We start from the raw sequence: 17,973 nt of genomic DNA on the forward strand, positions 1-17,973 counted from the left end.
AGAAAGCATCTTATTGGTGGCTTTGGCAGCAAACGTGTTTTTGGTCTATGTATTCATGCCTCACACAAAGATACACTTGTTCATTTGTGTAAATGAACTGAATGCCATTGAGAGGAGATCTTACACTGAGAACTCGTTTCTGTTTTCTTATCTGCTTCTCTGCTATCAAGTCTACGTGGGAGGGCCACTCGGTGGCCTTTTCTCTGAGTGTCACTATCTTCCTTAGAGGTCTGTACTGAAAAATAATTTCGTGTTGCCCATTCTGGCTAAGAGGCTCCTTCAACATTCCTAATCTCGAGACCACAGCCGTCTTATCAGGGACACTGATGCACGTGCACACACATTTTGTGAACACAGTAGATGACTTTGTATCACCTAGTTCTAGCAGCGTGCCTGTAAAAATGTGTCCCCAGCACTACAGAGAATCACCTCCAAACACATCCAGGCTGGTCACCAGAGCTGACTCGTTCTGCTGTCTGAGCTTAACAAAGTGAGACAAACCTGAAGAGGGGTCAGGAAGGAAATCCCAGGGTTCTGTGGGCCCACAGGACGTGAAAAACGTGGCCTCAGCAGAGTCTAAAGTTTCTTTCTACTTAGGGGAGGGCATACTATCTAATTACTCCACAGAGCGATTTTGTAGTTATTCTTGTGCATGGGTAAGCTGAACGGTCTTCGTGACCTTACTCCAACAGAAAAGGGAGCAGTGTTAACGCCAGCCCTTTATAGTTGGACACGTGGTCTCGGCCACAGGAAGAGACAGTGCAACCCGATGCATCTTTGCAATCTGGGAGCCGAGGCCCAGTCGTTCGCCTTGGCTCCACTTCTCCGGAGTGAACCTCGAACACAGCCCGCCACGGAGCCTCTCCAGTGGGACGTCAATGAGCCGGTTTCTGATACAGGTGTTCGGAGCTGGGTTCCCAGTCTGTGGAAATTTTCTCAGTGAGGAACCGGGCATGTAAACTCGACTCAAGTGAAATTACTAAAACAATTGTATAATAAAAAGAGGCCTGTAGGAAAATGAGGTGACTCTAGAGTAGCTTCTCTCACAGAAATGACAAGAGATGCTTCTTTTGGCTCAGCTCACCTGAAACTAGTTTCATTTGGAGCCTTTCTTAGCTGTTTAACATGAGAGGCCTGACTCGAAGTTGGTTCTAGTGGCTGAAACAAAAACCTCGGTGGGGGATGCTGCAGCATCGCCGAGCGGTGGGTTCACCCAACGCAGTGCCGCAGCTACACTGACCGGACTAATGGTTCAAACCGACTTTTCCTCTCCCACCAGCCAACACCACCGTTTCCTAAAACGTGGTTCTGGCAGCAAGGAGAGTGGAACCAAGGCCCTCACGGCACTGTGCAGGCTGTGCACCCACCGCGCGGCCCGCAGCCACCGTCCGCCCCCGCAGCGGGGTTCACCTGCAGCTCACACGAGTTTCGGAGCCATCTACGGCTGGAGGACGACCTGAAACCTCTGAATCCCCACCAGAGAACGAAGCTGCCTTGTCAGTCGCCTCGCGCTGTGCCACTCGCTCTGCGCCTCACTCTCCTACCCTCCCTGCCCCAAGGAAAGTGTCTTCCTCCCGGGGACATGTGGGACAGGGGGCACCCAACCCGGGTGAGTCTGACTGAAGGCTGACCCCAAGTCCCGCACTGCTTCCATCTGTCATCTTCCCAGCTTTTACGCTTCAGACCAATTTTTAAATAGATAATAGAAGGGTAATGCGAACAAAGTCCGTTGGGTTTTGTTCATTATTGAGCTATCCACACGATGCCCAAACAAGTCAGGTGATCTCGTGGAGTGATGTGTCTATCCTGGGAGAAAATAAACTCCAGTCAAATCACGTTTTTCCTTAAAATTTTCCACCTAAAAAATCAATTGAACAAAGCCTGAGATTCCCTGCTTTTTAATGTTACTTCAATTTCGATTTCAAACTGACATTGTTTGTTAACGCTATAAAATGCACAACACTATTGTGAAAAGGCGCCGAGAGGAAGAGGAACCACAACTTGGAAAAATAAGTGAGAAAGCATTTGACAGAACACTAAGATATTTTAAAAGTTAAAATGATAGTGTATCTAGAAAATACTGTGAAAATACATATCTCAAAATAGAGCTGGTTTTCATCAGAAGGCTCGGGAGAACGGCCACTCAGAAAGCTGACCAACAGAAAGGAGAGCTGAAATACCCTTTCTGTTTTTGGCTCTCCCTCACTCTTCTGCCCTCACACTCTACCCGTCTGGATGTCCTAAAGCAGAATAATCTAAAAGTGGTGAAAAAGTGCTGGTATTTTCCAGGATCTCTTCAAGACAGTTGTTTTTTTTTTTTTCCCCCTCTTGGTAACTTGGCTCTTCTCTCCGATCAAGGCAACTCATGGACTTTAAATGTCTTTGGAGACACAGGCTCAAAGACCTCGTCGTCATCTTCCACCCCTTCTTCTATTGGTTTCATCTTGGCCGAGGCTCGTTGGTGGGGGGATGGCACATCTGTCAGAGACACAGAAAGGAAAGCCACTCAGTGCATGGCCTGTCCTGAGGCTGACGGGATGTGTCACCTCTCAACTCCAGCTGGAAAATAAACCCCGCCTGAGAGTCTATCACTGGTACCAGGAACGCAGTTTCCCTAACACTGTGTTTTCAATCCAGCATTTCAATAAAACAACCAGGTCAAGAAGCGATTCTCAGTCCTAAGAACACAGGTGGACCAAATTCCCCTGCGTGTGCTTGTATGGTGGGAGCTTCTCGAACACACACAGTTCCCAGTGGGTTGCCCCAAAGTCTGTTTAGGACTCAGAAAGTTCCTACATGAATATCATACATGCTGATTAGAGTCCCTAGAAAGTTGATTTAACTCCTAATTTCCCTAAAGGCTGGCTTTATTCTAAAACTATAGAACCTAACACCATCTGTGGCACCACCTAAGAGGCCAGGTCATACTGGCCCCTGTGCAGCCACTCCTGGACTGATGCAGAGATGGAGGGGGGCAGGGGACACGCGGGACAGGCAGAGGGCCCAGGCAGGCAGGGGGAGAGCGGGTGGAGGAAATGCAATCCCCAGTAGCGACAAAGGCAAGAACATCCCAGGGCCTTTTAGGATGCCATTTAATCAAAGGAACCAAGTGATAAATGACCCATTCATCCAGCCTCTCATTTGTTCACACATCCACCAAAAGCTTATTGAGCATCTACCATATAATGGGCACCATGCCTGATGCAGAAAAAGTATTGTCTAAAAGTAAGAAAACTTACTATAAATAGGTGCACAGACCCCTCAAGGTGCCTAATGAGCAGCTCACATGACATCATAAACATAAGTCCCCTCCATACAGTTCCCACGTTCGATGTCAGGATCTATCTTGTCGGGCCCGCCTGCCCCTCCCACACCTGTGCCACCTTCTTGCTGCCTGCTAGCAAGACAGTGACATTCAGCAAATGCTGAATGCAGGTGGGTGTAAGGTTGACGGTGGAAGAATAATGGGTGAAATCTGACTCTTCAAACACTTGCCGTACAGCAAAGGCAAGCAGTGGGATCCTATGAAGACAGGAAGCAGAATGGCTACAAGAAATTTATCCAGATCAACTGTTAATCCTTGGCAGGACTCAGCAGCAGCCAGCAGGGCCGGCCAGCCCTGAGAGCACGCTGCAGTCGGCAAGGAGGGTGAGAGACCAGCAGCAGGTCGCATGGCGCAGGGGCGGGCAGTGTGCGCGGCGGTCTAGACCAGAGGCTCAGGAAACGATCCCAGGGTTGCAGTCCCTGCTCTGCTGCCTCCTAGCTGTGTGACAGGTGCTACATTACTCCCTCTAGGCCTCAGCTGCTGTATCTGGAGAAAAGAGATAGTCACAAGACCTGCTTCACAGGGTTTTTGGGAGGATTAAACAAGTAACCACATAATGTGCTTAGCAGAGTGCTGGGCACATAGAAAATATCACTAAATGGCCCTGGCCGGTGTGGCTCAGTTGGTTGGAGCGATGTCCCATAATTGAAGGGTTGTGGGTTCAATTCCAGGTCAGGGCATGTGCCTAGGTTGTGGGTTTGATACCCAGTCCTGGTGTGCAAGATCCCCGGTCTGCTGCGAGCGATCCCAGGTCCAGGCCTATTACAGGGGCAACCAGCTGATATGTATTTCTCTCATCAGTGTTTCTCTCTCTCCCTTCCTCTCTTTCCAAACACAAAAAAATTTTTTAAAGAAAATGTCACTAAATGTCATTTCTTATTGACTATGTAGTCGCTGCCGTACATCTGGGGAAATGCTACTACCAACAGCTGCATCTTCCAAAATAAAGGGCCACACTGTGCAGGCCTGGGCTGTGGTATTGCTTACATGTTTGGTGTGCCTGCACCGAAACTGTTCACTTTCAAACGACAGTCAATTAAAACACTGGGTTTCTTGAAAGACAACTAGTGACCAACTGTAGAAAATACGCCTCTACTAAAATGGTGCAAGAACTTAGTTCTATCGCAGAGCACAGCTTGGCAGAATCCACCCAGGCAAGGTCTGTGCATCCTTTTCCATGCAGGTGACACCAAACACACCAATCACAGCCTCCCAGTCACATGTGTACTCAAGTACCAGCGAACACCAGCTGTGTGACCTTGGGCAAGATGCCTCACTTCTCTGTGCCTTGATCTGCCCCTCTGTAAAACAGGAACAGTAATGATATTGTCTACTTTGTACGGCTGTCGAGGGGAGCAAATGTCTTAACATTTGTAAAGTTCTTACTCAGGTCAGTGTGTGGGATAGGATAAACACTTTGAAATATTTGCACATCAAATACATGAGTGTATTAATATGGTCTTGGCAGGCAATAAGTAAATACCTAGATAACTTGTTGAAGTTCATCAGTGCCCATGGGGATGGCGAAGGAAGGACACGGGACTAGCGCTCGAATAGGGGTTTGCGTTGCTCAGTCTAAATGGCCCTGAGTGCAGCATAGCTGTCTTTTTAAACGATAGCCATGCCCGTCATCACATTTCCAGCCTCAAGTTATGATTTTTTAAAAAGATTTTATTTATTTATTTTAGAGAGAGGGGAAGGGAGAAAGAGAGGGAGAGGAACATCAATGTGCAAGAGAAACATTGACTAGCTGCCTCTCATACACCCCCAACCGGGGACCTGGCCCACAACCCAGGCATGTGCCCTGCCTGGGAATCGAATTGGTGACCTTTCAGTTTGTAGGATGATGCCCAGCCCACTGAGCCACACCAGTCAGGGCCTTAAGTTACAATTGAGTCTCATAAAATATTAACTTAGGCTGAGTGTTTGCAATCAGATACAATCCAGAACAACGAAGATGGCATGTCTAAGAGCACTGAAACAAATCAATAATGTAGAGCACTCAGAAATAGCTGTGTACTTAACACACCACGGAAACAAGTCTGGTTTATTTTGACTGAGGAAGTGGGACCGACTGACCTCCAGTTTTTAAGCCCATCTGTCAAAGCAGGGGTGACAATCTACAGTATCCCAAGGCTGTTGTTCACAATGGGACCAAAATGTTCTGACCCTCTCACTACCTCACTAATCGCCGCATTTTCCCACTGAGAGAAAATGAAGAGGGGGCCCAAAACAAGTGGAAATGGCCTAGTGAAAAATTGCCAGGAACGTGCAGTTCTCTGTGAAAGAACTTGCTCTGTTCCCAGTGTATTTGCCTGGGAAAGAAAGAGCTGGGGTGTTTATAACATATAAGGCGAGCGTCATCCACGGCCCTGGGGTGGCATCCAGGGGTCTCCAGGTCCAGCCACCTTCTAGTCCAAGCTCTGGCAGACTCAACTGATCTGCACATCCCACCCATCCTCTTTCTCTTCCCCTCTTGCTTTCCTCTCCACCTGGAAGGGTCTTTCCGCTCCTACCTCTACTCACCAAGTCCTTACCCGTTCCTCAAGGTGGAAGTTCAAACTTCACCTCCTGCATTTGTAGTCTTCCCTAACTCCTTCTGTGGGGAGATTCTATTCCCTTCTAGACAGCAGCAGCCCTTACACACTCTGTTGTGGTCATAAATATGTGCATTTCTCCCTTACTGGGGAACAAGCCTCTCCTGCGGCCTCTCGGAAGTACCCCATACATAGCAGGTGCTTGATGATTACTTAGTGCATAAAAAAATGTGTCCTTCGAAACTGCACGGGCCTTCAGAAAGCTGATGCTGAGCACGTGGGAGAGACACAGGGCCAGAACACTTGCTCCCTGCTGCGTCAAGCCCCCCGCCCCCCACCAGTGGGGCACCAGCAGCACTCGAGTGCAGGCAGGAAGCCCTCACTGTGGAAAAGGACTGTTACCACTGTGCTGTATCATGTTCTGAGGCAAATCACTTTCATGTCATTGGCTGACTTGATGGTGGTTACAGCAAACAGTACGGTCTGCCAAGCAAGGTGCGTCAGTACTGGCACCTGCTATAAGGTTTTCATCTAATTGGCCATACAAATCTCTGAGTGATTACAAGGTGCTGGAGGGTGGCTGAAATGTTGGGGGAACAAAACCAAATCGGGCATAGGCTCTGACTCCTTTATTTGTCAGGAACTCAACACACTTTTCAGAGTCATTCATCACATTCATACAATTATTTCTACTTTATTCCCAGAAGCTAAACCTGCATGACCTGTTAAACAAACGAAGTGGGGCAGCTGCTGTGGGTGAATGCTTTCCCACCAGGGAGTGAACCGCTTCGAAACACATTCTGGAAGGAGAAGCCAGGTGGCCCTAACAGCCCCGCAAGGCTGCACTGTTTTCTGCCAAAGCACTTTCACGTGGAGAGTGCCAGATCCACTTTCATTTCAGGCTTTGTGGCTGGGTCAGAACCCACAAGTGCCCAGGCCCCAGTTCCCAAGCGACAGTGCCCATTGCTGTTTCCCCACCGGGCAGATGCACCTGAGCTTTGTGACAGAAACTCGGCCTCACTGTAACCGCCAGGAGCGACCCAGCGCCAGCTGGCTGCCTGATACCTTGATAGGAATCGTGGTCGCAGACAGTGTCCACGCTTGGTACAACCTCGGTTAGCCTCCTGCAGCACCAAGGGCCAAGTAGGACGTTCACCTGGCCTCACCTGGGAATCTGCCACTGTCGTGGCCGGAGGAAAGGCAGGCTTCCAAGAGGAGCAAGGAGCTCACCCGGCCCCTGGACCTGGTGTTCTCCAACCTCAGCGGGAGTCCTGCTGGTTCTGTGGAAAGACTCCGAGGCCATCACTATGCTGCTAGACATCATTATTTTGTCCACTAATAAATCCGAACCCAATGTGGAGTGTGCAGAGAGAGAGGCAGAGAGAGAATATTCTGCCTTGAGGGAACTACCTTACATTTCACAAGTTGAACATTAATACAGTCTTTCTGCAAGTCTGCCTGGTTTTTCATTAATTTTATGCACCAGCGTGTCATCAAACGTTTGCCCAGAAGGCTCAATGTCTTACCTAGACGAGCGAGCACAAGAGGAGGAGAGGGGAAGAAACTGAGCTTACCTTCAGTTAAGTGCTTTTCAAACTCCCTTGCCCCCTCATGGACATTATTGTGAGGCCATGACCTCTGTATAATATTGTTACTTTTCATTCACTCCAAATTCTAGAGACACAAATAGTTCCAAAAATTTCCCAGAAAACTGATTTTTATCCTTCTATTTAAACCAGTTTTACAGCTAGGAGATAAAAGTGGTAAACTATTTCCTTTGGTACTTACTATAATCTAAAAGAGATAACTAGCATTATTATTATTTTTTTGCTATTAGCTATAACCATCTTCCAACTGGCTCAGGCTGCCAATTAACAGAGTTTATTATAAAAGTATGTAAAACAAAGAGTCTCAGACTGAACTGCAATCCAGACTTACCTGGTGTGAAACTGCTAAACAGTTACGTGAAGGGTTATGGTTGCTTGGGGAGTGTGTCACATTACACCAGGTAGAAAGAAAATCTGCCCGAGACTGGTAGGTCCCTGCCACAGATATCAGTGCATCCAGGAGGCAAAGCTGGGGGAGCAGAATTTACTGTGAGCTGTACCCCCATTCCCGCGGGCTCAGGTAAGAAGGAACTGGAGCACCAGGCAGCAGTTCTGAGGTTTAGAAAGAAAAACCTCAAGCTCAAAAACACAGGCTTGAGCCAATGTGAAAGACTGAGGCTCAGAAGAGGCCGGAACCAAGCAGCGGACACCTCCACTCGTGCCAGAGCACAGGGGCGACCGCAGGTGGATGCCCACAGGGGCAGGTGGGTCTGGGAGGCCGTCTGTCCTCACAGGCCTGTTCACACAGCAGCTAGTGTCAGACCCCAGTTGAAGGGGACAGAAGCTTGCTAGCTTTTGCAAAGTGCTAGTTGTCCTCGGGCCTCTGTGGAGGGTGGGATGTAAAGTAGAGCACAGGAAATATAGTACATAATATTGTAACAACTATATGTGGTGTCAGGTGGGAACTGGGCTCATCAGGGGATCACCTCGCAAGTTATATACATGTCTAACCACTATGCTGTACACCTGAAACAAACTAATATATTGAATGTCCACCAATCTTGGGGAGAGAGAGAGAGGGGGAGAGGGAGAGAGAGAGAACCACAGGAAGCCTTTGATACATGGACCAGGGAGACCCTACGTAACAGTCAAAATTCTGGTATGGAGTCATAAAAGATTAGACGAGAGAAATTGCCTTTGACAGAATTCTGTCCTTCTTAAGCTTTTTTCTATTTCAGTGTGCTTCCCATTATGAGGGCCCAAGAGCCTCTCCTAGCAGTCAAAGTAAACAGACATACTTGTTCTTAAACCCAGAGTGAAGGTCACCCCTGCTCTAGGGAATAAATAAGTGACATCAAGTTCAAGCTTCAGATAAATGCAGTACCATGATAGGAAGTCTGTCAAGTGACATTTCTCTCTGCTTCAGAAACACTTATTGAAAAGGAGTGACACTTCTGTAAACTATTCGATATAATGTCATACCCCCTGCCCCATTTAACTTTGATGACATTTTCTTGATTCCTTTCAAGGTGTTCTTATTTTTATTATGCTTAACCATCTGGCCAACTGCTTTAGCAAGTAATTAAAAATCTTACAGGGGTTCAGAGTTTTAATTATATTATATAGCTGTTGATGAATGGGGATGGGGAAGGATTTAATAGCTTCTTTGCTAGAAAGGACTACCGTCCCTTTTCCTGCCTTTGATTCTTTATACCATAAACTTTTTTAATTTAAAAAACTTAGCGAGTCATATTTTTAAATTAAGAAATTGACTGAGTTTGTTGATTAGTTTATTGATTAAACTAATAAGTTGAGTTTGGATCAAAGCTTTCTGAACAACAATGCTGAGGAATAGGCATGGCCTTTGCACCTAGCTTCTCTTGGAGGGACTCACACCGGCAGCAAGGGCCTCAAGCAAAGGCGTGTACAGACCAGGGAAAGGGTGAGGTTGCAGAAGTTAGGGGTTCCCACGAGGAGGTTTTCTCTGGCCAGTGCCTGACTGCTCAGAGGGGTGGTGAGGGCCGGGACTGCGTAGCAACGGGTTTGAGCAGCCAAGGACCAGTGACGGTCCTGTTGCCCCTTCCTGCCCCAGAAAGGAAGCTACAGGGCTGCAGAGATGGTGGACAGGTCCGGAACAGGGAAGAGGGTTCCAGGGTGGCAGCCACGAAACAGACCCAGAGAAGTACCAGCCCAGGGTGAGGCAGGAGGAGGGGAGGTGGTGAGAGAGGTTTCCTGCAAAAGGATGCACGGAACGGATGAGCTGAGAGAGTGAAGAGATGAGAAAATGTAAGGATAAGGAAAAAGTAAGGAAACTAGAGAGACCCACAAAAACAGAAAGCAGTCTGAAAAGGCACAGTTCAAATAGGAAAGAACCACTCGGATTTTTATAGACATAAAAGGACTTCATCTAAATTAATGAGTAAGAAGCTAGGAGATTCTGGCAATATAGTGAATAAGATGGCCCCACAGGCCAAACAAGGAAACAAACTTCAGGGGGAAAAGAAAGGCCAAAACACGGAGGAAACCGCGGCACGATCTTTCTGTTGTGTACGAAAGCAGAACCCATCAGTGCCTGACATTAGGAACGGCCTCCTCTGAGCAGAACAGGAGTCATGACATTGGGACCAAAAAGAAAAATGTAGTCCCGGCCAACTGCTTGGTTTTGAAGAAGACATCATACCGTCAATATTTTTCATTTGCTTTAAATTCTGCAGAACCACCCACCGACAAAGGAAGACCCACTTACTGTTACCAAACGGGCATAGAGTATTAACACCACTGAACTGCACACTTAAAAATGGTTAAGATGGTAGATTTTATGTTATGTGCATTTTATGATAAATTTTTAAAAACTAAAAAAAGAAGAGTGAACAGAATGCATGTGCTATCAATCTTGACTATTTAAAAGTTAAAGAAGATCCCCAGAACGGCTTCAAGGTGGAAGGGGGAAGGAATAAGAAAGGTAGTGATGCCGACGTCCTCACCTTTACAAACGCCTCGAGTGGGCAAGGAGTGGGGGTTACTGTGTTATTCAACGTCAGGAAGATACACAATAACAGAACAAAACCAGCAACATCCCTGTGCTGAGCAGAAGCAGGAGGAGAGTTACAAGTGCGCTAAGTCAGGCTAGTAGATAAAAGTCATGCGGTTCAGTGAATAAATAACAGCACACTATTCAACATTTTGGGACAAAAATTGTGGCAGTGTGATGGCTCCTAGGGAGCAGTTAGGTTGGAGGGGTTAGTTCTTTTCACTGAAAGACTTTTTTTATCTTTTTTTTTTATTATTTTTTTATTTTTTTATTTCAATCATTGTTCAAGTACAGTTTTCTTCCCCCTACTCCTGTTCCAGCCCCTCCACCCAACCCTCCCCCCTTCCCCCCATTACCCCCGTATCTTTAATATATATATGGGTGCATCCTACCTTGATAATTTTTAAAATTTTTTACTAAAAGATGAAAATGTATAACTGTATAAAATGCCGTGATGGTCATTTTACAGATGAGAAAATGCTGTGTGAGGCTGCAGGCCCTCTGAAGGGTGGCCGAGGGCGGGGTTCTGGGGACAGCACAGCCCCTGGTGCTTGGGGAACCCAGGACCCAGCGGAGATGCATGTCACGTTCCTCAGCCCTGAAAGGGGACCGTGCACCACACTCACGCCGCCAGTGGGGGTGCAGAGTAGAGGAGAACAGGAAAGTGTCAGGGAAAGCTCCAGCAGTGGTTAAACATCCCCAAACAAGTTCACGCCCACATGCAGGCCCCGGCATTTGTAAGGAAAACAGCAAAGCCAGAAATGAAAACAAGTGTCTGCACTTCTTTGTTGTAGGGCTAGCCAGAGCCTTAACCGTCACTTAACTGCCCTCCGCAGCACTTCACTCACCCACGAAGTGGGGGGACCACTCTTCCCCAGCCACCTGGGCGGGTCTGAGAACTGTTCATGGGCTCTTCCTCCCTATTCATGCTGCCTGATCATCCCTCCTTGCCACCTGCTCGCAATTCATGTACAGCTCATTGTTTGTGAGTCTACACTTGTTCACAGGGGGAATGGAATACAAACTGAGGTGAACAGACTATTTCATGAAACTAGCCGTGAAACTAAGAATGCTGTGTTGTCTTTTTGTATCTTTCCAGGTTAGTAAACAGATTAGAGAGCTGAGAGGAGGTCTGTCTGCCAGGTATGTTGCTGGTATTTGCAAACAAGAATGCTAACCAGATGCAGGCTAATTTGACTTAAAGCACATTTGTGCATATTTGACACAAAGCACATGAAATTAGTAGGCTGTCCAAACCATCTTGACCTTAATAACAAAAAGTACTTGAAAGTGTTTGTCAGTAAGAAATATCTCTCTAAATATTTCATAGTATCTTTTAAAAATCATAAATTTTAAGTACAATTTCTGAAAAAAAAAAAAGGTTTAAACTAACAAAACCTTCTAAAAAATGAGTTCCAATGGAATATACTGCCCATATTGCCTCAGGATTTAAAAACCAAACAAACCCAACAATAGGTTGACTCCAATGAACTAAAATAAAGTTCTCTAACTTTAAAGGGAAAACAATATGTCCTCCTTGTTGCCATGACAATGCCTGTGTTCAGCACCATTTATGAGATGGAACTACCAAGGCCAATAAAAATCTGCATGTGTGTGTGTGTGTGTGTGTGACATACTCCGTGTGGGGAGCTAAGCCTCCTGAGAAAGACAAGATGACAGGCGCCCTGAGAAGCCCCTTGGCCCAGGAGCAGAGAGGGGACAGCTTGTGTCTTTCTCGCACGTTCTGAGCATCTTGTCCCTTCTTGTCTTCCTCTGACACGTCCAACCAGGAAACTCAAGTATATGAAGCAAGCGAGAGGAGTGAAGTGAATTGGATGATGAGTGAGCTACCTAATAAACGGTAGAGACCACTTTTTCTTAGATTATCTTGTCACCTCACTTTCATCCCTTTGAATAACAACCTGAGGTGGAATGCAGAAGCTGGGTGGCAGGGAGCAGGGATCTTGCTCTGAATGTAGCATCGCGGGTGTGTAACAACAGAGCACGATGTCAGAAATGGGACCAGCAGAAATTCCACTGAAATAGTTCACCTGAAGTCCCCCCCCCCCACCTTTTTCTGAACTGCATGTCTGTTAGACCGAACACATGCTGTGTAATGTTCTGAAATATGTTTGAAGCACTATAGCCCATACTGGTCACGATATTTAAAACTGTGCCTTCACCAGGTTCTGTGCAAGTCCCTAGACAGAAAATACAAGTAACATATATAATGTCAACACAATTCCAGAATGCAGGGAATTCTGCAGCCTCACTACTCAAAAGAGTAGTCCAGGGAGCAGGCACATGGGCGTCGCTTGGTCTTTGTTAACCCGGTGGACTCCTGGCCCCACCCACGTCTGCATTAGAATCTTTAACGGAATCTCCAAGGGATGCATATGCTCATTTATGTTTAAGAATCAGTGTTCTACAGGACAAACAACAAACAAACAAACAAAAAAACCCCAAACAAAACAAAAACACAGAAGCACTCACTCAGAGAATCAGACAGAGATGAAAGGGAAGCTCAGAGAAAGAAAGAGGCTTTGTAGACACACTCACTGGCCAACTGCAAGGGACACGTGCTGATCCTGATGTGAAAAAAATCATGACAAGTGTTCATGTGCATTTGAATGCTAAATCTACTTCCTTATTTGAGTTAGTGACTAAAGGGGATAAAGTAAAAGTTGTTTAATTATGAGAGTATACGAAATAAATGTAATTTTTACATTGCTCGTAATTCTGTAAGAACATGAGAGGCAAGGTGAAAGCTAACCAAAAGCTGAAAGACTGAAAGCTGAAAGACTGGAGAATGTGATTGGTTAATTTTAAAAAAATTGAATAGTTTAGTTTTTATTATATTTTTCAATTACCATTTATCCCCCTTGTATCCTCACCCACCTCCTCCTCTCTCCTCCCCATTGGTTAATTTTTAATGTTCCTATGTCAAACCCTCATACAAAGAAGAAGAAGAAAATTTCATTGAAATGGAAATTAACCAGTCTAGGAAACCCTATTTGCAGCACTACTTGGTCATGATAAAGGATGGGGGATGGTAGGTTTCTCCAAAGAAGCAGGTTGGAGGGGAAGGAAGTGACTGGGCAAGCACTACCTTCTCTCTGAGGGTAGGAGGACTCGTCCACAGTGCTGTTCCTTGCTAGCAGAGCTGTCAGGGTCACATGCAAGAACAGGTGTGAAAGTGACCTGTAAACTGTAAAGCGCTTAGTCAAATGCTATGTGCATTTTTTTCTTTTTAAAACACAGAGACAACATGGTCTGACATCATGGGCTTTGGGATCAGACAGGATACCTCAGCTGGCATTCCAGCACCTCCCCCTGTGGCACTGGGACAAGTGGACAAGCACCTCATCTTTCCCATTTCCTATCTGTAAAGTGAAACAACTGTGATAGGTTGTGTTACTGTCAAAATACCTGCTTTCCCTCCCTCATCAGGCCCCTCCCCGTGCAGCCCCTGCAGGAGGATTAAAAGTCCTTTCACAGATGGTAGTTCTGGACAAATGACTTCTCTGGTGCAGAGAACGTGAGCCACTTCGAGCCACTTCGACGAGGGAGCTCCAAGAGCCATGGTGTGATTCTGCCACCACCGTCTTCCCTCTGCCTCGCGGGAAGTGGCAGTGACCCAAACAGTGACTGCTCCTTCGGTGTCCCAGGGTGAGTTGGACATGGGCCTGGGGCGGCATCCAGCATGCATGTGAGCAAGAAAAGCAGCCTCTTCGTCACAGCCAGAGACTGGGGGGACTGTCAGTGCCACATCTTCTAGCAACAACTAATGTACCCCCCTCTGTGCAGGATTACAGTGAGTATGCACTGTGATTATGTATAGAGAGCACCTGAAAAAATAAGAGCTGCGGTTGTCAATGGCCGTTTGTTCCCTTCCCCCATTGGCTTTCACAATACTGACGGCGCTGCTGAGAGCAGCTGCCAGGCCGTCCCATTTGCACATCAGAAACTCGGGATAATAAGAGCTTAGTCACCAGTGTTAGAGACCCACCATTTACGAAGACTGAACACATGCTCAAAATGTGATTAATTTTGTTATTTCAGCCTAACAGCCCTAGGAGATTGATTCTGCATTCTGTTTTACAAGGAGTGTAATTTGTAACATGGAAAAGTAGATGGCATATTGATAGGACTGGCAAAAGAAAAACGACAGCCTTCAGTAGTTCTGAGCTAAAACCTAAGCGAGAGAAACGAGAACCAGTTTTTAATGAATCACATGCGAGAGTGAACTAAGTAGTTCATAGTTAGTGTCAATGTTGTGCTCAAGTCCTAACGTCTTTCACGAAACTGCAGGAGTGAGGCCAAGAGACGCAGAAGGAAGACTGGTCACAGGGAGCAGGTACGGATGTGGACTGGCGGTGCAGTTCACACGCACAGTCAAAAGAAGCACATGTGTAGCTAGACACATTTATATTGATATGTAAGATCTTGCATAATAAATCTGAGGCTAAATAACTAAATGAACAACTTAAGCAGGTTGTACAGCAAAGCCCTAGAGTCTCGGTAGACAAAGGAACAAGGGGACCAGAAGTGAACATGCGACCCTGCGTGGAAGGGCAGGGCACATCTGTGCAAACACCGAGCCCGAATTAGCCATGCAGGGAGTGGCCGACCGAACTCTGGGGTTGATGGGATTTACTACTGCAAGGAAGAGGGAAGAGAGCAGAGCAGGAGTTGTGAGCAGACCCTGGCCTGTGCTGAGATATGACAGTTCCTGCCAGATGAGAAAGGTCTTGTGGCTTCCTCCAAGTCACACAGCTAATCATTATTAGGGCAAGAGCCCAGGTCGGTACGGACAACATGGGTGATCGATCCACGGAACACCAGCAAACAGAGATTTCTCGAAGCAAGTAAAGTACAAATGTTAATCTTGAAAACATGTTTTAATTCTAATTAAACAACAGACTCTACATAAGCTTTCCTCCCTATAATGTTTCACCCCCCAAATATTTAGATTATACAATAAAATACTACAGAAAAACAAAACTGATTTTAAGTCAACAAATGCTGATACTATACACTGCCATTTCTCACGCTTCCTGAGCAAGACTGTAAAATGTAACAAAATCAAGAACTACAAACATAAGCTCTTCTATAGGAAAAATAATCACATACAATATTAACTGTAAGTTCCTTTTTGCTGACCTTTCTCAGTATGTAATCACTATACAGGTAATGAAGATGGGCCCATTTGGAAATGCTTATTGACCACCAAACTGTTTCAATATATTTGACATGCTAGTAGACTGAAGACTTTGGTGAACCTCAGTGATTTTCAAAATGTAGCTTTGGAATAAAATACAACCACTCCCAATTTCTCATTTGTGTTGCTCCTGAAATCTCCTTTCAGTCCACAAAGCATTCCTATGCCTAGCCTTGCTTTGGAAGCGTACAACAATTATACAGCCTTGTCAAACTTTTGTTAATTCAAATCATGCAACAGTTAGAATCCTTATGCAATTTAAATGAGGCACCTAAAGTTACAAGATCATTTACATAACACTTAGCATTGTTGACTGTGTATCTACCTGGGCACACAGTACCTAGACACACATTACCTGGATATCCAGGTAAAATACCTGGATACACATAAATTACACTGGATTAACATACAATTGGAAATATAAGTAGTTTTGGTTTCTGCGATAAGAGAGGTTTCTGCAATTTGTCCTTTTGCTATTGCATATGAATTTGTTTAGAGTTCTTTTACTATCATTCTTAGAATAATTCTTAAAATAATTCTAAGCACTTAATTCTTAAAATAATCTAGCTTCTCTCATTTTACTTACTAATCTTTAACAGCTGTGTCATCAGTGTGTTTGAAATGTCTTCAAACAATCTAAACTATGGAAGGATCTCGCAAAACTTGCCTCTCGGTGGTGTGTGTGTGAGATGAGTCACAGGGCAGCTGATGGCCTCCTTCACCATCAGGGATATCCCATGACCTGGTCACCTGTTAATTCCTGGTGCCCACACTGAAATAAGCAGCCAGCAGTAAAATGCCCAGCAGTTGCTTGCTAGCATTTTCAGCACACTGCTGGGTCTAAGCTTTCGCTAGAACTAAAATAATAAAAAGAATGAAGCTGAATATTCAGCAAACCACAAGCACTCTTTCACAGTATTCTGGTAAACCGGTATTTAAGAAAAGTACATGGCAAAAGAAGTGAACACTTTCTGAAACAGAAAGAAGAGCTCTAAAGTTGGGTTTAGCAGATATGAAATACGGGGTGGGGGGAGCTAGAAAAAGTTTGATTATTTCTAATGATACCTCTGGGTTGCTAAATAGTTACTTGCAAAGTTCTTGTTGTGATCGCAGTTGTCATTGGTCTGTTTCCCGTGACATCCATCGGAATCCCAAAGTAGTATCAGTTTTGGGATAACTTACGAAGAGAGGACACGCTGGAGGGGCCCCGAAGAAACTGGTGTAAGCCATCTTCGCTGTCGCTGGAGCTGGCGATGCTGTTCCTCATTTCCAGCATGGAGATCTGTGTGCAAAGGCTGAGCTGGTGCTCCAACTTCTTGGCCTTCTAAAAGCAAAGTTTTGACATTTCTGACATTTATGGGACTTACGTCATATTCTCCCTATCAGTGGCATTTACTTTTCCTTGAAACAAAAGGCTACCTGGTGCATAGTAAGTGCCCAATAAATGTTAGCTATAATTTTTATTTTCTGATATTAGTATAAACACATTATAATAAATTTAATATAATCAATAGCCTATTTATTCATCTAAAAATAAGAAGCACCAACCTAATTTAACAACCAGCTTAGAGAAGGCGACCTTAAGAGAGCACACTCCCATCCTCCCAGTCCCTGGAGAGCACTGCTTACACCAGGAATGATGTTCTGAAAGTTCTCTCTCTTTTTTTTTTAAGATTTTATTTATTTATTTTTAGAGATGGAAGGGAGGGAGATAGAGAGAGAGAAACATCAATGTGCGGTTGCTGGGGGTCATGGCCTGCAACCCAGGCATGTACCCTGACTGGGAATCGAACCTGCGGCACTTTGGTTCACAGACCGTGAATCCACTGAGCTATGCCAGCCAGGGCACAAGTTCTCTTCTGTGATCATTTTAATTTCCTTCTAAGCAAAGGTGGGGAAAGGGATATAAAATTATGAGTTGTTGAAGATCTACACAGCTCTGAAAAGCTAAACTGAATTGCTACAGGCCTCCATCCCATACCTCTGTCATCACTTGTGGACCTTCTGGAAGGTGACTGGCCGGGAGGACGTGCAGACCGGAAGACCCAGGGTTACAAAGCCTGCTTCCTGCCCAACAGGGTTTGCTGGCCTCTCTCAGTTGGCATGCTCCCCACCGCCCCGCCTTCCCTGGCTTACTCCTCCCCGGCTCACATGACAACTCACTAACCATCTCCTGCAGAGTCCTCAGATGACCCTTTATGAAGAGGACAGCACCTCCTCCCCACCCATGGAGATCCCTGACATTCAGAGACACCTCACCAGGTAATGGCAACTATAATAGTTACAAAACGTTTCCTCCTTCTTGAGAAATA

At 45.7% G+C, this 17,973-nt stretch overlaps 1 protein-coding gene across 2 annotated transcripts in view; it reads right to left on the reverse strand.

Annotated features, from left to right (window-relative positions):
- Nucleotides 1-1,882: 1,882 nt before the first annotated feature.
- BVES (blood vessel epicardial substance) overlaps nt 1,883-17,973 on the reverse strand; it is a 33,058-nt gene continuing 16,967 nt past the window's right edge. For both annotated transcript variants that reach the window (XM_036024529.1, XM_028509538.2), the window contains 2 exons: nt 16,844-16,985; nt 1,883-2,478 (listed from right to left, as the gene is read on the reverse strand). In XM_036024529.1, the coding sequence (XP_035880422.1) occupies nt 2,354-2,478; nt 16,844-16,985 (267 nt within the window). In that variant the 3' untranslated portion in view covers nt 1,883-2,353. The remainder of the gene's footprint in view (nt 2,479-16,843; nt 16,986-17,973) is intronic.

The sequence above is a fragment of the Phyllostomus discolor genome, chromosome 4 (assembly GCF_004126475.2).
Source record: "Phyllostomus discolor isolate MPI-MPIP mPhyDis1 chromosome 4, mPhyDis1.pri.v3, whole genome shotgun sequence".
Lineage (NCBI taxonomy): Eukaryota > Metazoa > Chordata > Mammalia > Chiroptera > Phyllostomidae > Phyllostomus > Phyllostomus discolor.